The sequence below is a fragment of the Macrobrachium rosenbergii genome, chromosome 42 (genome assembly GCF_040412425.1).
Source record: "Macrobrachium rosenbergii isolate ZJJX-2024 chromosome 42, ASM4041242v1, whole genome shotgun sequence".
NCBI lineage: Eukaryota > Metazoa > Arthropoda > Malacostraca > Decapoda > Palaemonidae > Macrobrachium > Macrobrachium rosenbergii.
Window position 1 is genome coordinate 47,621,322 of NC_089782.1, and position 18,862 is coordinate 47,640,183.

General features: G+C 34.4%; 1 protein-coding gene across 5 annotated transcripts in view; it reads left to right on the top strand.

Annotated features, from left to right (window-relative positions):
• fusl (fuseless) overlaps nucleotides 1-17,509 on the top strand; it is a 263,551-nt gene extending 246,042 nt beyond the window's left edge. For 2 of the 5 annotated variants that reach the window (XM_067086449.1, XM_067086448.1), the window contains 4 exons: nucleotides 2,858-3,007; nucleotides 9,710-9,896; nucleotides 14,851-15,017; nucleotides 16,578-17,509. In XM_067086449.1, coding sequence (XP_066942550.1) covers nucleotides 2,858-3,007; nucleotides 9,710-9,896; nucleotides 14,851-15,017; nucleotides 16,578-16,904 — 831 coding nt within the window. In that variant the 3' untranslated portion in view covers nucleotides 16,905-17,509. Of the gene's footprint in view, nucleotides 1-2,857; nucleotides 3,008-9,709; nucleotides 9,897-14,850; nucleotides 15,067-16,577 lie in introns of all 5 variants that reach the window. The other 3 variants (XM_067086451.1, XM_067086452.1, XM_067086450.1) reach the window with 3 other exon arrangements.
• The last annotated feature ends 1,353 nt before the right edge of the window (nucleotides 17,510-18,862 follow it).

Consider the following 18,862-nt stretch of genomic DNA (forward strand, 5'->3'; position numbering starts at 1 on the left):
CGACCTCCAAATATGGCGGTAATCTCTCCAAGTCAGAGAAGCAAATACCCACTGCTACATTTGCCATCAGAGATTAGGTTATCAATGAAATAATGGGGCTTGACCCAGCAAAATTATGGCCTCGTGACGTCCCATAATTCTCTGCTACCGCTACCGCGGACTACATAACACCCCAGAATATACAGGAGATACGCCCAGGCAGCCTCCTTCGGATAAACATATATCTTCGGCCGGAGCTGATACCCCCTGGGTGGCTATTATTCAGACCTTTACTGACTGTCCTGGTCCATTTCTCATTCCTCTCTATCTTTCTCAATCTTTATTTCTTTCTCTCTCTCTCTCTCTCTCTCTCTCTCTCTCTCTCTCTCTCTCTCTCTCTCTCTCTCTCTCGATATCATCTCTCACTCTCTCTCTGTAGCAAAGATTTGTACCTGGTAAAACCATAAAGTATCTTAGCGATTTTCTCTTTTGTAAAATAGACCTTTCCTTTGTAGCGACATGACTTGAGCTCTGTTATACCTTGATTTATATGGAGGGACTCTCTCTCTCTCTCTCTCTCTCTCTCTCTCTCTCTCTCTCTCTCTCTCTCTCTCTCTCTAAAAAATGTTAAAAAATGTTAGAAGCTTGAACCTGTAGTGCTTTTTAATTATAAAAGAAACTGGCACCTGTGGTTTGTTTATTAAGTGAGAGGAAATGATAACAAACAAAAAAGAAGCATGTCTGATGCTGGAATCAGGGCATAAGTTTATTCGAAGTGATAAGGAAATGATAACATTAACAGAGCAAAGTTTGCTAGTATATATATATATACTGTATATAAATATGTATGTGTATATATATATATATATATATATATATATATATATATATATATATATATATATATATATATATATATATATATATATATATATATATATATATATATATATATGTGTGTGTGTGTGTGTGTGTGTGTGTGTATGTATAATCATAATTCAAAAGATGAACCCTATTCATGTGGAACCAACCGAAAGAATATGGTGTTCATCTGTACGAAGTAACAGAAGGTAATAGGAAACACGGAAAGAAGAGATCAGTTATTAGAAAAGAACAAATAAATGAACAAATTAACAACTCAACAGATTAAAATATAAGTGCATTATAAAATACAAGGAGAATTGCTTTAGGGCAATAATGTATTCCATGTTCACTTGAACTTCTGAAGTTCCAGTTACACAACATCCTTAGGGAGGCTGTTGCACAGTTCAACTGTGTGGGGAATAAAGGACCGCTGGAACTGAGAAGTTAGACAGCGAGGCAAATTCACTATATATTGGTGCTGCTTTTCAGCAAATCTGATTGCTTTCGGTAGGAAAAGAGGACCAGGGATCAACTGCGAATACGAAAGATCTCTAGTAAAATACAACTTGTGAAAAACTGACAAATAAGAGGCAATCCATCGATGGTCCAAGAACCTATCACCGCGAACCACTGTCTACAAGAGATAAAACTCTGGCAAAGTCAGACATCCACACCGGAGAGCAGTGTCCAGTACAGAAAGGACAATTTACGTAAAACAGGCTGCAATGATTTTATCATTGTTGAAAATGTGTGAGACCTTACGTACAATACCCAACTTCGTGCTGCATCTGTTGACTCTTTCATGAGATGTTTCTCAAAAGTAAGATGTAAGTCGAAAGTTGCACCAGATATAGTTAAAGCTTCAGACTCATTTAGCATAGTCCCATCCACCTGAAGGGGAGGATGGGATGGAAAATTAATAAGAGATCGACCAGTCAATAGTGTTTTCGTTTTGCTGGTGTTCAGCCACATATCCCACCGATGACACCATTCAGTATTCCACCTCATATTGCGATTGAGACTAAGGGCAACTTCATTTCTGATAAGTGGAGACTTTACTACACCCGCAAGTGTTGTATCATCGGCATACTGAACAATCTCTTTTTCAAGCCAACAACCATATCATTTGTCTGCACCAAAAATAACAGTGGTCCAAGAACACTACCCTGTGGAACTCCAGACACAATAGGTCTTGGTTCGCTAAAGATCCCATGAACAGTAACTCGCTGCTGCCTACCTGTAAGGAAATCTTGAATTAATTCTAAAACATGTCTACCCACTCTAAGATTCCGAAGTTTATATACAAGTGACTTATGACTGACTAAATTAAAAGCAACACTAAAATCTATATGCGTTTCCTTAACTCTCCGTAATAAAAGCAAATTCATTACATAAAGTGGCTGAGAAAGAATCCAAGAATGGAATGTCACAATGCACTTCCAGGAAGTGTCCAACTATTTACACCAGTTTGAAGTGAATGGAAGGCACTGAAGGAGAGCGCCATCCATCATCAGTGCAGACAGTTTAGAGTCTAATGGAATGAGAATAATTATCTAGGAGATAGTATTAGAGGTAGCGCATAAGGACACGACCTCTGTCCTTGGTTTTAAGAGAACAGCTGTATATTTCTCAGTAGATTAATCTGATATCTGAATATCATTCTTAAGTGATTACGTTACTGTTTAGATACGACTTTTATCGTTATTGTAATCGATAATATAAAGGGATATTCCAGCTGGTCGTTTTCCTAAGTCTCCAAAAATATGTTCTCTTTATGAAATTATGGTCGCATGTCGATACTATAACTGATTGTACCTAACTTACGAAATTTGAATTAATAACTAATTTGTGGAATTTTTCTCCTCCTCCCGTTTTCTGTGAGTTACAAATCACATCTCTGACGAAGGTCCGTGTTGGTAGGATGGAATCCAATAATCCACACAAATCATTCTCACCCAACTTTTCCCTCATTTATTTATTTATCTCTTTTTTTTTTTTTTTTTTTTTTTAACAGAGGGAGCGATGCGGGTACTTCCTTCTGGACACCGTCTTCACAGTGGTCGTCACTGGGTCCTTGGTCGTCTTCGTCTGGAGAGGAACCTGGGTCTTCCTGGACGTGATGCTGTTTCCTGATCAAGCCATCTACTCTGCCTGGGGTTCCATGGTAAGATATAAATGCATTCAAAACAGAACAATTCACATAGTGAGCAATGACAGAGCTAAAGTGAAATATTTACCTTAGAAATCTTGGTTAAGGCAGATTTATGCACTAAGTCTAGGGACCCATATCGAGAAAGAGCAATACACTTAACCTGCATACTGCTCATACTTGATGCTTATGTAGGATGTGAACACTCCCAGATCAGTCGAAATTTCATCAATCGCCGACTCCTGAGTTCAGCTGAACGCACTGTTCATCAGAATAGCGAGGCCTAAGTTTTAACGGTTTCACAAAATATGTTCTTCATGTGCTGCATTGTCCACCTTAGTAATTTGCTAGGCTTAAGCTTCAACAGTTTCACAAAACATGTTCTCCTGTAATTAACTTTGGCTGAACAACTATGTGAATATAACTTTAGGAATTTGCACCAAGTTCTGGAAATAGTGTTAACGGTGCATCTCGTTTAAGCTTCTCAACTCAACTCTGTTTTGTAGACTCTCTTTTAGCTATGAATTCAGTGTTTATAAGACCACTGCACAGTCTTTTCTCTCTTCTTTATGGAAGTCAGTATTTTCTGGACCAATATATCCATTCAACCATCGCGAACGCCATACGCAAGAAACATTGTTTAATTTCCCCTCCTACAGCGAGCGCACACTGGATCAGAGGTGGAAATGATGACGTCAGCAGGGTGTTATTTTTTCATGCCTCGTTTCTCTGCTGTTTTCAAGGACTGTCTGCACACCGAGATCGCACTAACTATTTGTGACAGGATTGTGAAATGGAGGATGTCATCCGGGAGAGAGAGATCGTTTTGATAAAACATCCTTCCCTGACGAAAGAACTGAATCTGTTATATATAAAAAAAAAGAATATCGACGACGAGCAAGCAATTTTCGCGCTCGAATTCATTTGCATAGGACACGGAGAAGCCAAAATTTGCGCGTTTCCGGAGGAGGAGGAGGAGGAGGAGGAGGAGGAGGAGGAGGAGGAGGAGGAGGAGGAGGAGGTGGAGGAGGAGGAGGAGGAAGGGGACATGGAGGAGGAGGAGGAAGAAGCGTGGGAGGAGAAGAAGGAGTAGGAGGTGTAGGTGATTTGAATATGTCTTTATCAAGGCGTGATTTGATTAATTGAAGAACTTTTTTTTTCTTTCCTTTGTAGCATCTAAGAATGGAAGGAAGGTAAGTGAAGAGGAAACTTAATTAAAAGAGAAAAAAAAAAAAGAGACAGTCTCGTCTTTGAGCCGTGACTTTTATCTAGGTCTCTTTCATAGCAGATTATTGATTTAAGTTATACTGCCAGTTGTTCCCAGTTTCTTCCGTCGACTGGGTGTCTGAAAGACGCGAATTTCTGCGAGAAGGAAGGGAAATTTGGTCGTCAGATCTGGCCACTGTACGTTGCATGTTAAGACCCTTACTGATAACCAGTCCTAACTAAGGGTTTCCGTGATAGTTTGGTGAAAAAAATTCTTTTGTTTGTTGTTACTGATGCTTGTTGGGATGTCATTTAATACTTCAGTAAACTGCTTTTTATTATATATATATATATATATATATATATATATATATATATATATATATATATATATATATATATATATATATACATATATATATACATATATATATATATGTATATATACATATATATATATATATATATATATACATATATATATATATATATATATATATATATATATATATATATATATATATATATATATATATATATAATATATATATACACACACACACACACACAAGAGGCATACACAAATCTTAATCACATCCTTCAATAAAATTTACTCAGATCTTGAGCGTTAACACCTACTGTAGCCCTGCCTCGTAAGGGGAAAAGGCATGTGACTGAACAATTTACTATTTCTCGTCCTAATCTTTCCCTTGATCACACCAGGTCCCTCGACTTCGCCCACCTCCCTAGGTTGATGTTCCTAGAGTTGAACTTTCTTGTCCCTCATTTGCATCGGAGACTCAGATACTATATGCAATATGCATTCACCTTCCTCCAGCTAGCCTTTGTAGAGGAAGGCCTGCGAGTGTTTCGTCAACTTCCCTTCGGACTCAAGTCTCTGGCTTGATTCCGCTTCCGAGATACTTTCTTTGTTGGGGCTGTTGCTGGCTTTAGGAAGGGATTGCCTGAATAATAATAATAATAATAATAATAAAAGCGATAAGTAATACGTTCCATATGACTTGCTGAGAACAGGATATCTAAGAGTTTATGGAAAAAGCACGCACACAAACATTATATATTACACACACATCTCTCTCTCTCTCTGTGTATATGTATATATATATATATATATATATATATATATATATATATATATATATATATATATATATATATATATATATATATGTATATATATATATATATACATACATATATGTATGTATATATATATATATATATATATACATATATATATATATATATATATATATATATATATATATATATATATATATATATATATATATATGTATATATATACAAATATATATATACATATATATATATATATATATATATATATATATATATATATATATATATATATATATATATATATATATGTAATATTATATATATACATGTGTGTGTGTCCGTGTGTGTGTGTGTACACACTATTATACTCCCTTGGGTTCAAGCCGACGAGAAATTGACAAGAAATTAGGGACTATTTAAAGCAGCCACAACATCGACGAAAAAAAACAATAAAAGAAAGAGAATGTGAACCTAAAACAAAGTCTAGAATAACAGAAGAGCGAATCCCCTCACATCTCCAACAATTTTATAGAGAAATTCGAAAGAAAACAAAGCCGTCAGACCTTCCAGAACCTGTCATTAATTAGTTCATTCCGTCAATCGTCCTTATTAGGACTTGTTTTTGGCTTAATTATCTTTTGGTTTAATTATAAGTTTTGCAATTAGAGAGACCCCTCATTATGGTCTCCATTCAGCCTCGGGCTATTAAGGATGACAAGAGCGTTTCTAAGTGAAGCGGAACAAATCTGAAACGAGACGTATGCAAGGACGCTGACGGTCAAAAATGGCTTCAGGTGAAAGAATCCTTGCTTTCAGTATTGTCAATATTTCCTTTTCCAGTGACTTTACCTTTCAGCAAATTTCTGTTCAAGAGGAGGACATTGTTGAAACTCGATTTTTTTCAGAAATAAAAAAATTCCTAGAAAAAATATAATTGGCAACCAGTGCATAAACAATCAAACCTTGGAGCAGGGTCAGACCCACCGAACACAGTTTCTATGAAGTGTGTTTTTCTTCCTTGCATCTGGACTCTATTGAAATAAATGCTGCTGCCTGGAATTTTTTTTTACGTTTGGTACTCAACAAACTTTAAACGTAATCTTGATTATGCTTAAATATATGAATTTACATGTACGGTCTGATTTATATAGTTACACAGACACACGCAGCTCATCTCTCTCTCTCTCTCTCTCTCTCTCTCTCTCTCTCTCTCTCTCTCTCTCTCTCTCTCTCTCTCTCTCTATATATATATATATATATATATATATATATATATATATATATATATATATAGCATATATATATATATTATATATATATATATATATATATATATATATATATATATATATATATATATATATATATATATATATATATATATATATTTATATATATATATATATATATATATATATATATATATATGTATATATATATTTATACATTATATATATATATATATATGTATATATATATATATATATGTCTGTATGTATGTATGTCTGTATATATATATATATATATATATATATATATATAATATATATATATGTATGTATGTCTGTCTATATGTATGTATGTATGCATGCATGTATGTATTCGTGCAGCTGAAACGCATTTTTGCAAAATGAAAAACCCCGATAAAACCAACCGTTACGCCAAAAAAAAAAAAAAAGAAGTCTCCAAAGCGTTGAGGAGAATAACTCAACGTCTCAGAAGGCGATCCTGAACATATTTCCTCCCCATCTCGCACAACGCCGACGATAAATCAAAAGGCGAAGAAATACGACGAATTTATTTCGACGACGAAAGCGACGCAGGTCAGCTCTGAGGGGCCGTGGGCCATTGTTGGCCAGGCTTTAAAGTCGAATTTAAGAGAGTTGGCCAACAGGCCGAGCGACAAATGTCGGAACTTGAGGACGAAAGTTATAAGCTAAGGGCATGAAAGACACCGACAGAGTCCGGACTCTGGAAACAGACAGGGAGGAAGAGGAGGGGGAGGAGGAGGAGGAGGAGGAGGAGGAGGAGGAGGGGAGAGGTGGAGGTGAAGGAGGAGGAGGAGGAGGAGGAGGAGGAGGAGGCTCAAACGTCACTTGTGTCTCTTTCAGTATTTTTTTATGGTAATGCTCGTGTAAGTGCGGTTAGTCACGTGACTGGTTTGGTTCTGGAAATTTCTTTCGATGTTTAAAGAAAATGACTAGTTTTCTTATGTTATAACCTTCAGTGTGATTAACTTTTTTATTTAACAAGATTAGGTTTCTTCTAATAATAATACACTCCAGTATGATTAACTACATGGATTTTTTGTTCTGTTATTTTGTTTTGTTATTAAAAGCAAGGTTGGTTTTCTTACATTTATGATAAATTATCAGTGTATCTAATGGCATAACCGACAATAAGGAACTGACAGAAGAACGGTAAAATGTTGTTTCTTTGTTCAAGCACATTCGTCGGATAATATGATCTTGGTATAATTAATAACCTGATCTTTAATATGAACATTTATTTTGATCAATCATTTTTTCAGTTGTTTAAAGACCAGTTTGGAAACGTGCTCGTTTTCCCGAGTATTTTATCCTTACATACTGTATATTAATTGACAGTACATATTTTTTCTCATCTGATTTGTCCTTGGTGTGATTAATTACTCTTACGTTTTTATCAATTAATTTATTCTACAGTGATTAAGAACGTGATTTGCAGAATAAGACTTTTCCTCATTTAATTTATATTACACACACACACATGCACACACACATACATATTTACATATGTATGTATATACAGTATATATATATACATACATATATATATATATATATATATATATATATATATATATATATATATATATATATATAAATATATATATATATATATATATATATATATATATATATATATATATTTAAATAAATTATATATATATATATATATATGTTTATATATATATATATATATATATATATATATATAAATGTCATATTTCATTTATGTTTAAATAAACTACGGAGTAAATCTAAGATAATTCCCAACATGTATATCTGTACCACATGAAAGGAAGGCTGAAATCAAGTTTTTCAAAACAGAAATAATAAGTACCTGTGTAGTGCTTTAAGACAGTGCGTCATCATTTTTTGTGTTCCTTTTTGATCAGAGCTGGAGGCAAAGTCACGTAGCCGTGGGAAGTCCTTGGGAACGAGGTCATATGTTTGTTCGTGTGTCCTTATCTTGCTATGTAAAAGTGTGAAAGCTTAGATATTAGATCGACATGAATCATCTTGTGCACGTATTCTTTTGTATATAATCTTTATACGAAATACAAGAAAAACCACTATGGAGTTTGTCTGAAATCCTGAGAACATTGGTCTGATCTTCCAAAACAGTCTTATTCTACAGCCATGGAGAAACTGAAGATTCATATTCTGACTTGTAAACTTTTCTGATGAAATTACAACAGGTTAATTATCTTAGATTTACTAAGAAACGTAGTTTATTTAAATGTGGCGTAAATGAAATATGACATTATATATATATATATATATATATATATATATATATATATATATATATATATATATATATATATAAATACATGTTTGTAGGCAGTAAATGGAGTTAATATCTTCACTCCACTGTTGAACAAGTTTTTCAAAACAGAAATAATCATATTAATTTTTTTGTGTTCCTTTGTTAGCGTGTGGTCCTTATTTATCTGAATAACGCTTTCATGATCTCTTCACTGATTCGTTAAACTTTGAAGTTTCCTCAGGCCTAGTTCTGATACCGAATCTTCTTCTTTTTCTTTTAACGTGCTTTTTTCCCCATTTTTTGTATGGGGTAAGCACGATGCCCTCTGATACAGAATGCTAAATGCTATATGTGACATAATCATTGCTGAATTATAATTATACCTAAGTATGATACCATCAAGAAATATTTACTCATAAAGCTAATTAAAAAAATATTCAATATAACGCATAATATTGTAGTATTATCGCGTATAAAGAAATTTAATTTTCTCAGGGAGTTAATTATTCATTAATTCCTTATATATTTTCCTTCTTAAGTTTATCATTTTTCAAAATGCGCGAGCTTTTTAGGTAGGAATCTAATTTAGAAGTTAATGACATTTTACCAATACCCAAAAGAATGTGATCCCTTTAATAATAATATGAATACCAATAACAATAATGAGAAAAATGATAAACATTCTTTTTTTTTATACGCGGGACCTCAGCAATATGATCCCTTTAATAATAATAATAATAATAATAATAATAATAATAATAATAATAATAATAATCTGCCGCCATGGCTGGTTCTGGTGATAATAATAGCAATAAGATGACAATAACAAAAACAACAAGAACAGAAATAATTAACATTCTATCACCACCACGACAGGTCCTAGGGATGACGGTGACGCTGCTGGTCTTCGCAGCTCAACTGCTCATCATCCCTTGCTTCAAGAAGATCCGGAAAGGTCTGGGCAAGATACTGATCGAGGACGCGTACCATACCATCTGTTTCATCGGCGACGTCAACATGTGGCGGGGAGTCTGGGGTTTGCTGAATATATATCTACTGCCAGGTAACGTCGTGTGATGTGATGTGATGTGATGTGATATCATTTCTTATCATTCATTAGGTGTACCATGTTGTCGGCGTAAGTTGGAATGATATGATTTAGTGTTATTGTCGTGATTTAACTTGACATTATGTTTGGTAATTCATCATGGATTAAGTTGAAATAATGTGATTTAATATCATTCCAATGAACTAAAACACTGTTTTAATATTATTTACACGAAATAAGATTAAAATTTGTGAATCACGATTATTATTATTATTATGGATTTCAGTTGAATTAATGAGATTTCACATCATCATTATGAATTTTAAATTGAAATAATGTGATTTAATATCATTCCAATGAACTCAAACACTGTTTTAATATTATTTACACGAATTAAGATTAAAACTTGTGAATCACGATTATTATTAATATGGATTTCAGTTGAATTAATGAGATTTCACATCATCATTATGAATTTTAAGTTGAAATAATGTGATTTAATATCATTTCAATGAACTCAAACACTGTTTTAATATTATTTACACGGATTAAGATTGAAATTTGTGAATCACGACTATTATTATTAAGGATTTCAGTTGAATTAATTAGATTTCATATCATCATTATGAATTTTAAGTTGAAATAATGTGATTTAATATCATCATTGTGAATTAAGTTGAAATAATTTGATTTAAAATGATTTTCAAGATTCAAGTTGAAGCAAAGCGATTTAATATTTCTATCGGAAATTAAAGTGAAATAATGTTATTTAACGTTATCGCGAATTGAGTTGACTTAACATGATTTAATATATAAATATAATGTACACCTAATTTTTAGTAGACCTCTGGTATTATTCTGCATTTTTTTTCTGACAGGTTCTGAAAGGCAGGCTTGGCTTTTAAATCATAAATCTTATTAAAAGAATAGGAATATTAATGAATTGCTTTCCTGTTTAGATATTAAATATGAAGTTCACATTTTTAGAAGTAAAATTTTCTGTGTAACTCCAGTCTAACATGCATACGAAACAGCTGATCTAGAAAAAATTTAGATAAAGGCGAACAATCAAGATAATCAGAAATAGCAAGAGTGTAGTGATGCTTTTATCAATAAAGAGATTAACTAAGCAAATTCTTAGAAAGCCATAAAACCCAATGGCATAACAGGAATGACATTCTATAAAGTATAACAGTTTTTGTCTCAACTAGAAATACAGATATGCAAATAAAACAAAAAAGTCATAAAGCGATCAGACATAAACGGCGACTTCGAAGAAAATTATTAGAAAAAAGAAACTTAAATAAATGGTAATGCGTTACGAGCTACATCAGGCATACACAGTTAATCTGAGTAAACCGCAATAAACCAACAGACCCAAAATAAACCAAGCGCATTGTAATCGTCTCCGATAACCACCGAGACGGTCGGCATAAACAAAGCCAACGCACGCGCCACGTTCCCCAGATGGCGCGAGGGAGGCACACGGGCGCAGGCCATAGAGGAGGGCCATTGCTAGAGCTCGGTTTCCCTTATCAATCACAGTCAGCCAGCACATGTGGAGATTACGGAGGCTATGTAGCTCCGCGTTAGCTCGTAGCTCAGGCCTTAATGAAGGCACTTTGCAACAAGAGCCCTCTCATTTTGAGGAACGTTATGGGTAATTACAGACAGCGGTTAATAATGTCATACTGAGACCACTCTCGCTTGACAAACTGACTTCGTCCGAAGAGGTATTTGCCGGGAAATGCCGTTTAATCAATGGCTGCCATTAAGGATGGTAAATTCTCGCAGAGGCTGTAAGAATGACGAGAGTCCTTCGAATTTATGGCATGTCTGAAGTTCTGAAGGCAGCGGCCATTTTTCTTAAAGAGGCAATGCATGGTCAAGCTCTGAAATTAGGTTTGGGGACGCATGATAAAATATTTCCTCCTTATATAAAAATTTAGTGACATTTAATAAACACGTACGTCTGCCCACTTCTTAATTATACTCCATCGAGAAAAATAGGTTTTAAAAAAAAAGTTACATTAAAGAAGCACATGATAATGATGATTAATTAAGCAAAGACCAAGAATACCACAAAGAAATGCCAAGATAAAATCTCTCCAGTTAGAAAAACTGAAATGAACCATACAAGGCATGGCATCCACAATGGAAGTTATTGTTGAAGACTGATGGAAAAAGCACAAACGAATGAACTAAACTGCTACCAATATACAGGATAAACATTTTCCCGTAAAAATGGAAAAGCTTGTTAAGTCTCCAGGTCTGAAAGCAGGAGAAAATTTAATGTTTTCAAGATATGTAAAGTTAAAGGAACAAATCTGTTTGAAGAACGGTAATCAATTTATACCTGCATAGCTGCTTCAAGGTAAAATTACTTTGCAGGCCCTAAGAACGATACAGAGCAAAGGTACGAGACGCCTTTTGTGGACCCCTGGACTTGATACATCCAAATGATATGCAAGTGAGAAATATCTGGTTTCCACATATAATAATAATAATAATAATAATAATAATAATAATAATAATAATAATAATAATAATAATAATAAAATAATAATAATAATAAAATGATTCGCTTTTCAGGCCATGGGACATATTCATGTTGGAAAATGATTGTGTGCGGAAATGGAAGATTAAAATATCCAATCAGAAATCGTTCGTCTGGAAGAAAGAGAAAAATCCTCTGACGTAGCTGCAGAAGGTTGACAAGTATCAAGACCTGAAAATGACCAACGAAAACATGTCGACGGTACCTAAAATAAACCTGAAGGATTTCTGATTGGAATTTTAATAAAAGCCAGTGGAAATTAACATGAATATCCCATAATCATGAAAAGGAACACTAGAAAAGCACGATAAGACCCAAAATAATAATAATAATAATAATAATAATAATAATAATAATAATAATAATAATAAAAAAAACCATGATCCCATCAAGAGACCTGAAAATCGAATCTGGAAAACTAGAATGCACTAGGCAGTCCCAAGATCCCTGCAGGACTCATGGAAAAAATGTGCTAGGACTCATGAAAATGTGCTAGCGCACATAGTGAGAAAAGTGATGGACTCCTAAATAGGCACTTTGCAACCCGGGACCCCACACTATAAAAACCACCCAGTCGAATAAGATGACTGTGATAGAAAATAATAATAATAATAATAATAATAATAATAATAATAATAATAATAATAATAATAATAATAATAATAATACCAGTCTTTACTGAGCAAGATGGCACCTGTACGTCCTAAATTCTAACCTGAGGACTGCTAAATGATTCCAAAAGTCTTCTTTATACGGTTCATACAAAGACGCACGCGAATATGCAGGTGGCATATGTACATTTTTTCAATCATCCTCATTCTCCAGAGAGGAATTTGTGAGAGATCGAAAACCACAAAACAAGACAGGTAAATTCCGTTCACATTTCAATGGGCAAATTACAGTCAAAGTAATAGTTTGCGTCAAATTTATGCAGTTTCATGAAGACGAGCAAAACATAATGTCTTTGAATGAAGATTTGAAAGGGAAACGGAGCGCGCCATTCAAACGTTAAAAAAAAAAAAAAAAAAAACCATGATTGGTTCAATTCTATAAAACTGGTGTTGTAACATTTGTCGTGTTTGTGTGGATGTCGACGGCGGAAAAGACAGGGAAAAGTCTTCAGTACGGATATATTACATACACATATAATACTCGTATATATTCAGCTAAATTGAAAAGCATGGTATTTTATATGCTGAATGTATTGAGAACATTTAACCCGCGTGATTTATTATCTATGTGCATAAACACATAAAAAATAAATGCGCACTTGCAAAGGAGAGGAAATGTTTTATTTCGAAAAAATAGGATCCAACAGATGATATCAGCCTGTTTGAAATATGAGTTGATCAGAAATATTTACATGTCAAAATAAATAGTCATTGAGAACTTTTAAACGTTCTTCAGTATTCTATTTTACAATTTTACAAAGCAAAAATAAAAGAGAACTCTCACAAATGAAATGTAATAATTCAGCACGAGCCAAAAGAACTGCCTTATAAGGCAGTTGCAAACCCGATATAAGTCATCATCAGCATTATCATGGTTGTATTATAATCATTAATTCCTAAATGTTATATTTTAGTTAAACTCCTTGAGGGTTACCCTCCTCTTGTATGTATGAATTTGAATATGTATTTTCTATGCGTACTTGAAATGTAAGATATGTTAAAAAATTGTTGATAAATATTGGAAGGTGACTTCGAATATCAGATTTATGGAGTTTGTGCATAATATTGTATCTCCTTGTGGTATCATATGCTTTTTCTATATCAAAGAAAATAGCCACTGTCAGCTTTTTCTTTTCAAATTCTTTTTTAATATGATATTCTAATTGAGTTAATGGGTCTAGTGTAGATCTACCAGCTATTGATCCCGATTGGGTAGGTGATAAAATTGAGTTTTTTGTTATAACACTTGTTAATCTCAAACTAACCATTTTCTCCAACAGTTTGCACAAGCAACTTATTAGAGATATTGGCCTATAATTAGTGGGGTTGCCAGGGTCTTTTCTGGTTTGCTGATGGGTATGATTATTGCATGTCTCCACTTAGTTGGGAAGACATGCCTTAGCCATATGTTATTATTTAATTTTAATAAGAATTCTTTAGCTAGTGTAGCTAAATTTTGGATCATTTCAAAAGAAATCTTATCATGACCCGAAGCTGATGATCGACATGATTTTAGGGCAAAATCATGAATATTATAAAGTTTGTAGCCAGCAGCAGTATTTACATTATCAATACCACCAATAATCTTCCTTATATCACTGCTTACATTTTCATCACTCCTAAAATTCCTTTTAACCGTTCCATTCGTAGCATCTATGAATGTCTCTCCCTCATAAGTCATTAAATTGATCTCGATTATCATACAGAATGACCTTCACTGAAAGTGTTATCATCTCTCCAGAAATGCCAGTGGTCAGCAACTTCATAACCTCCATAGGAGGGATGGTTATACTGATGTGTTTCTACAACGGCAACTCGATCCTAGTCAGGGGAGCGGTCATGGACGGAGCGGAGGATGGCTGTAAGGGCATCATATTCCCGACGCATTACCTGAGACATTTCTACAAGGTTTGTAGTACACGGGTAGTCGACCGTTCCCCTCAGCCATTGAGCCAAGGTATGGTATCATACCAATTACTTACTGACGCTCTTCAAGTGTGCGCCCACACGACAGTAAAACATTTCACAAAATTATCGAATATATATATATATATATATATATATATATATATATATATATATATATATATATATATATATATATATATATATATATATAAAGGGGTTGACAATAAGCCACCGACGTAAGAGGAGAACGATAACCGGATGAAGCATTGGTTAGTACTACCAAAAAGTCGCTGACTTGTACTCAACCTGTTTGTGATATGTGAGCAATGTCTCCGAAATGTGTTGGTGACTAGCTTGATTGTAGTGTGGACGTACCTTAACTGTATAAATTTACTGTTAAACATACAATTAGTTCATGCAAAAAATACACTGTCTTTTCTTTTTACATTCATAGACCTGTTGCATTCCTATGAGGTCAGTCCGAAGCAAGCGGGGCCACTTAAGTAACTTCCTTAATTTGCTCGGGAGAAGAATGGGGTAAAGTTTCCAGTGACTATCAAAAGACCTCAAAACCATTAACAGTTCAGACAGTCTTGTAAATTTCCCTGAAACTTGTATGAGGAAAAATTAAGAGTAGGATTCGCTGAAAGTTAATAACACCTAGAGCCGAGAAGAGATTGGACACAGGGCTTTAAATTGCAAGAGGGATTTTCTATTATGCGGACAGAGAGAGAGAGAGAGAGAGAGAGAGAGAGAGAGAGAGAGAGAGAGAGAGAGAGAGAGAGAGAGAGAGAGAGAGAGAATTTTCTATTATGCGGAGAGAGAGAGAGAGAGAGAGAGAGAGAGAGAGAGAGAGAGAGAGAGAGAGAGAGAGAGAGAGAGAGAGAGATGAACTAGCTCACTTGTACGGGAGAGTGAAGAATTTATTACTTGGCATTCAAGTGGATTTTGCACAATATCTCTCAGAAAAAATTTTCTTGAATTTTCATAGGTCACATATTTACATGATCAAAATGAGAATCAATATGGAAGATTAATGAAACAATGAACTAATTTAATAAATTATAAAGGTGTTTCTCTAACTCTTTAACTCTTATCAAAGCTCAGTCTCTTGTCTGCCCATCAGTGTGTCTGTCTGTTACCCAATTTTCTCATAAACCAATACATCGAGGTCTTCCTCTTCTTCTTTGTCTGTCTGTCTGTCTGTCTGTCTGTCTGTCTGTCTGTCTGTCTGTCTGTCTGTCTGTCTGTCTGTCTGTCTGTCTGTCTGTCTGTCTAAGAACATTAACTGAGGTATTAATGCATGCATACACATCCACCCCTCTACATCAAACCAGATGCAGGAAAATTAATTATTCATGTCTCTAAGAGAAAAAAAAAACTGAAGATTAATTCATGCCTCTCTCTCTCTCTGTCTGTCTGTCTGTCTGTCTGTCTGTCTGTCTGTCTCTCTGTCTGTCTATCTGTCTCTCTCTCTCCTCTCTGTCTGTCTACCTGTCTCTCTGTCTGTCTGTCTGTCTCTCTCTCTCTCTCTCTCTCTCTCTCTCTCTCTCTCCACAGCAGAACAGAAACCGGAACGATCCCCAGAGACCCGACTACTGGGCGCGAGACGAGGACGTACGATCCCCCTTACACATCACCGCCCCCCTGGAAGCCACGATCACGAGTAAAGCCAACGGCGTCTGCGACGGACGGAGCTTCACCGACGGCTTCAACGATGCCTACAGGAGCGCCTACGACGAGGACGACGGCAGGACTTCGCGGCCAACATCTTCCTTCTTGAATCCCGACGCGGTCTCGACAGCGGCAAGACTTTCCATGGCCAGGAATCGCCTGGATTCCAGCGATCTGGACGCTCGCGCGCACCAGACGGAGACGCCATTGTAATCTTTCCTTGATTAGAATGTTAAATGTTCTCTTCATATTTCTGAGTCAGATAAGTTTAAAAAACGGAAGCCTTCTCAGTATAAGATATAGAGGTAAACTGCGTGCTTTTGTTCAATGCGTTACGTGCATAACGCAATTTGACTTGCCAAATTAATATTCTTTATGCAACAGACGTCTTCAGTGCTTTTGCCCCACTTATTTTTCACACAAGTAACTGTAAATACACTTGGGAAATAAAAAGATTTACTCCTTATGCTTAGATGAAGGACGCAAAATACATCAATGTTATCCAGGTAACCTGTGAATTGTTTTTATTGCTATTACCTGCCCCCAGATTCCATTCATTCTAGATAAAAAATGAAATTTTATGAAACAAAATTATATACATTTTCTCGTAGATGTATGATTCTATTTTCTTTCATTAGCTTACACTATTCTTAAGAAAAGACAAAATGATTTTAGTAACAACGATTCTGCATTTAATATTACACAATTATAATTGTTTATATGGTATGATTTCTTTTCAAGTAGATTTGAAATATGCATTTCGTTTACAAATATTTTCTATGATCGCGCCATATATATATATATATATATATATATATATATATATATATATATATATATATATATATATATATATATATATAATTATAATTACTGAATTTATAAATTCATCTTCTATTCAATTTTGTATGACATATTTCTAAAGTAAAAATTCATGGTTATGTACTTTTATTATCAATGATTCTAAAAGAATCGCTTTTGGCTGCAACAGACGAACATACTTAAAATTGATTTGATTCAAAAATATATTTCAATGGCCAGCATTCATCAGAAAGTAGAAAAGATATATAATATCTTTCGTTCAGTTTTATTATTGTACAAACTACAGGAACTGGGTTCCATGACTTGTAATTAATATTCTTTAAGTTATTTAACAGGGTTTATGTTAAACTGTACCTTTAAACTACAAGAGGCTCATACAAGTTAATTTCTCTCAAAAAATGAATTAGCACCTTTGCTTTAGTAGGTTCACTTTTAAGAATACACTGATAACTGATCATGCGCCTTCTGTGGGCAGTGAGGAAAGAAATTGCTTCAAGACAGACATATTACATTGATATATTTCACATTATGTTTTCTTCTAACCAAGCAAGAGAATTTACAGTATTTCAGTACACCAAAGCCACTAATAAATAACTCTTCTGCAAAAACGTTTCCTGAGGGAATGATTGAAAGAATTAGCAGACTTTTTTTCAATAGGGACTAAGTCCTAGTTTTCCATAATTCTTATTGAATCCGGGCAACGGAAATGCAACGGAGTGCTTTTTATATCTTCAACTACTGAATGTTCTGTTATTCTGTTTTATCTGTTAAAAATGAAGGTAAATGACATTACCCAATTTATGACAAATATGTTAATGTATGAGACGTTTAATGCCAGTGGATGTAACCAAAGTATTTGTATATAAGACTGAGTACCTATTTTATTGTTAGATTTGTAAACGTAGGCTAAGTTTTATATAGACATTATTTTCTAGCGCCAGATGTGGAGGGCTTAGTAAATATAGTTTTCTATCGTCATAGGAAACGACACTTTGCTAGTATCAATTTGGTCGGCTAGAACGTTTTACCTACAATGTACGTAAGGATGAACATTTCACAGCATCTGTATTTTTGGTAAGATATAAAAGTTCTTATAATTTTGTATCCGATGTTATAGCATGTTTGTCTCTCTCTCTCTCTCTCTCTCTCTCTCTCTCTCTCTCTCTCTCTCTCACAGCTACTATCTTCTTTCCTTGTTTCCTTTCTCTCTCTCTCTCTCTCTCTCACACAGCTAGCTATCTTCTTTCTCCTTTGTTTTCTTCTCTCTCTCTCTCTCTCTCTCTATCTTTTCTCCTTGTTTCTCTCCCCCTCTCTCTCAGCTACTATCTTCTCTCCTTGTTTCCTTCCCC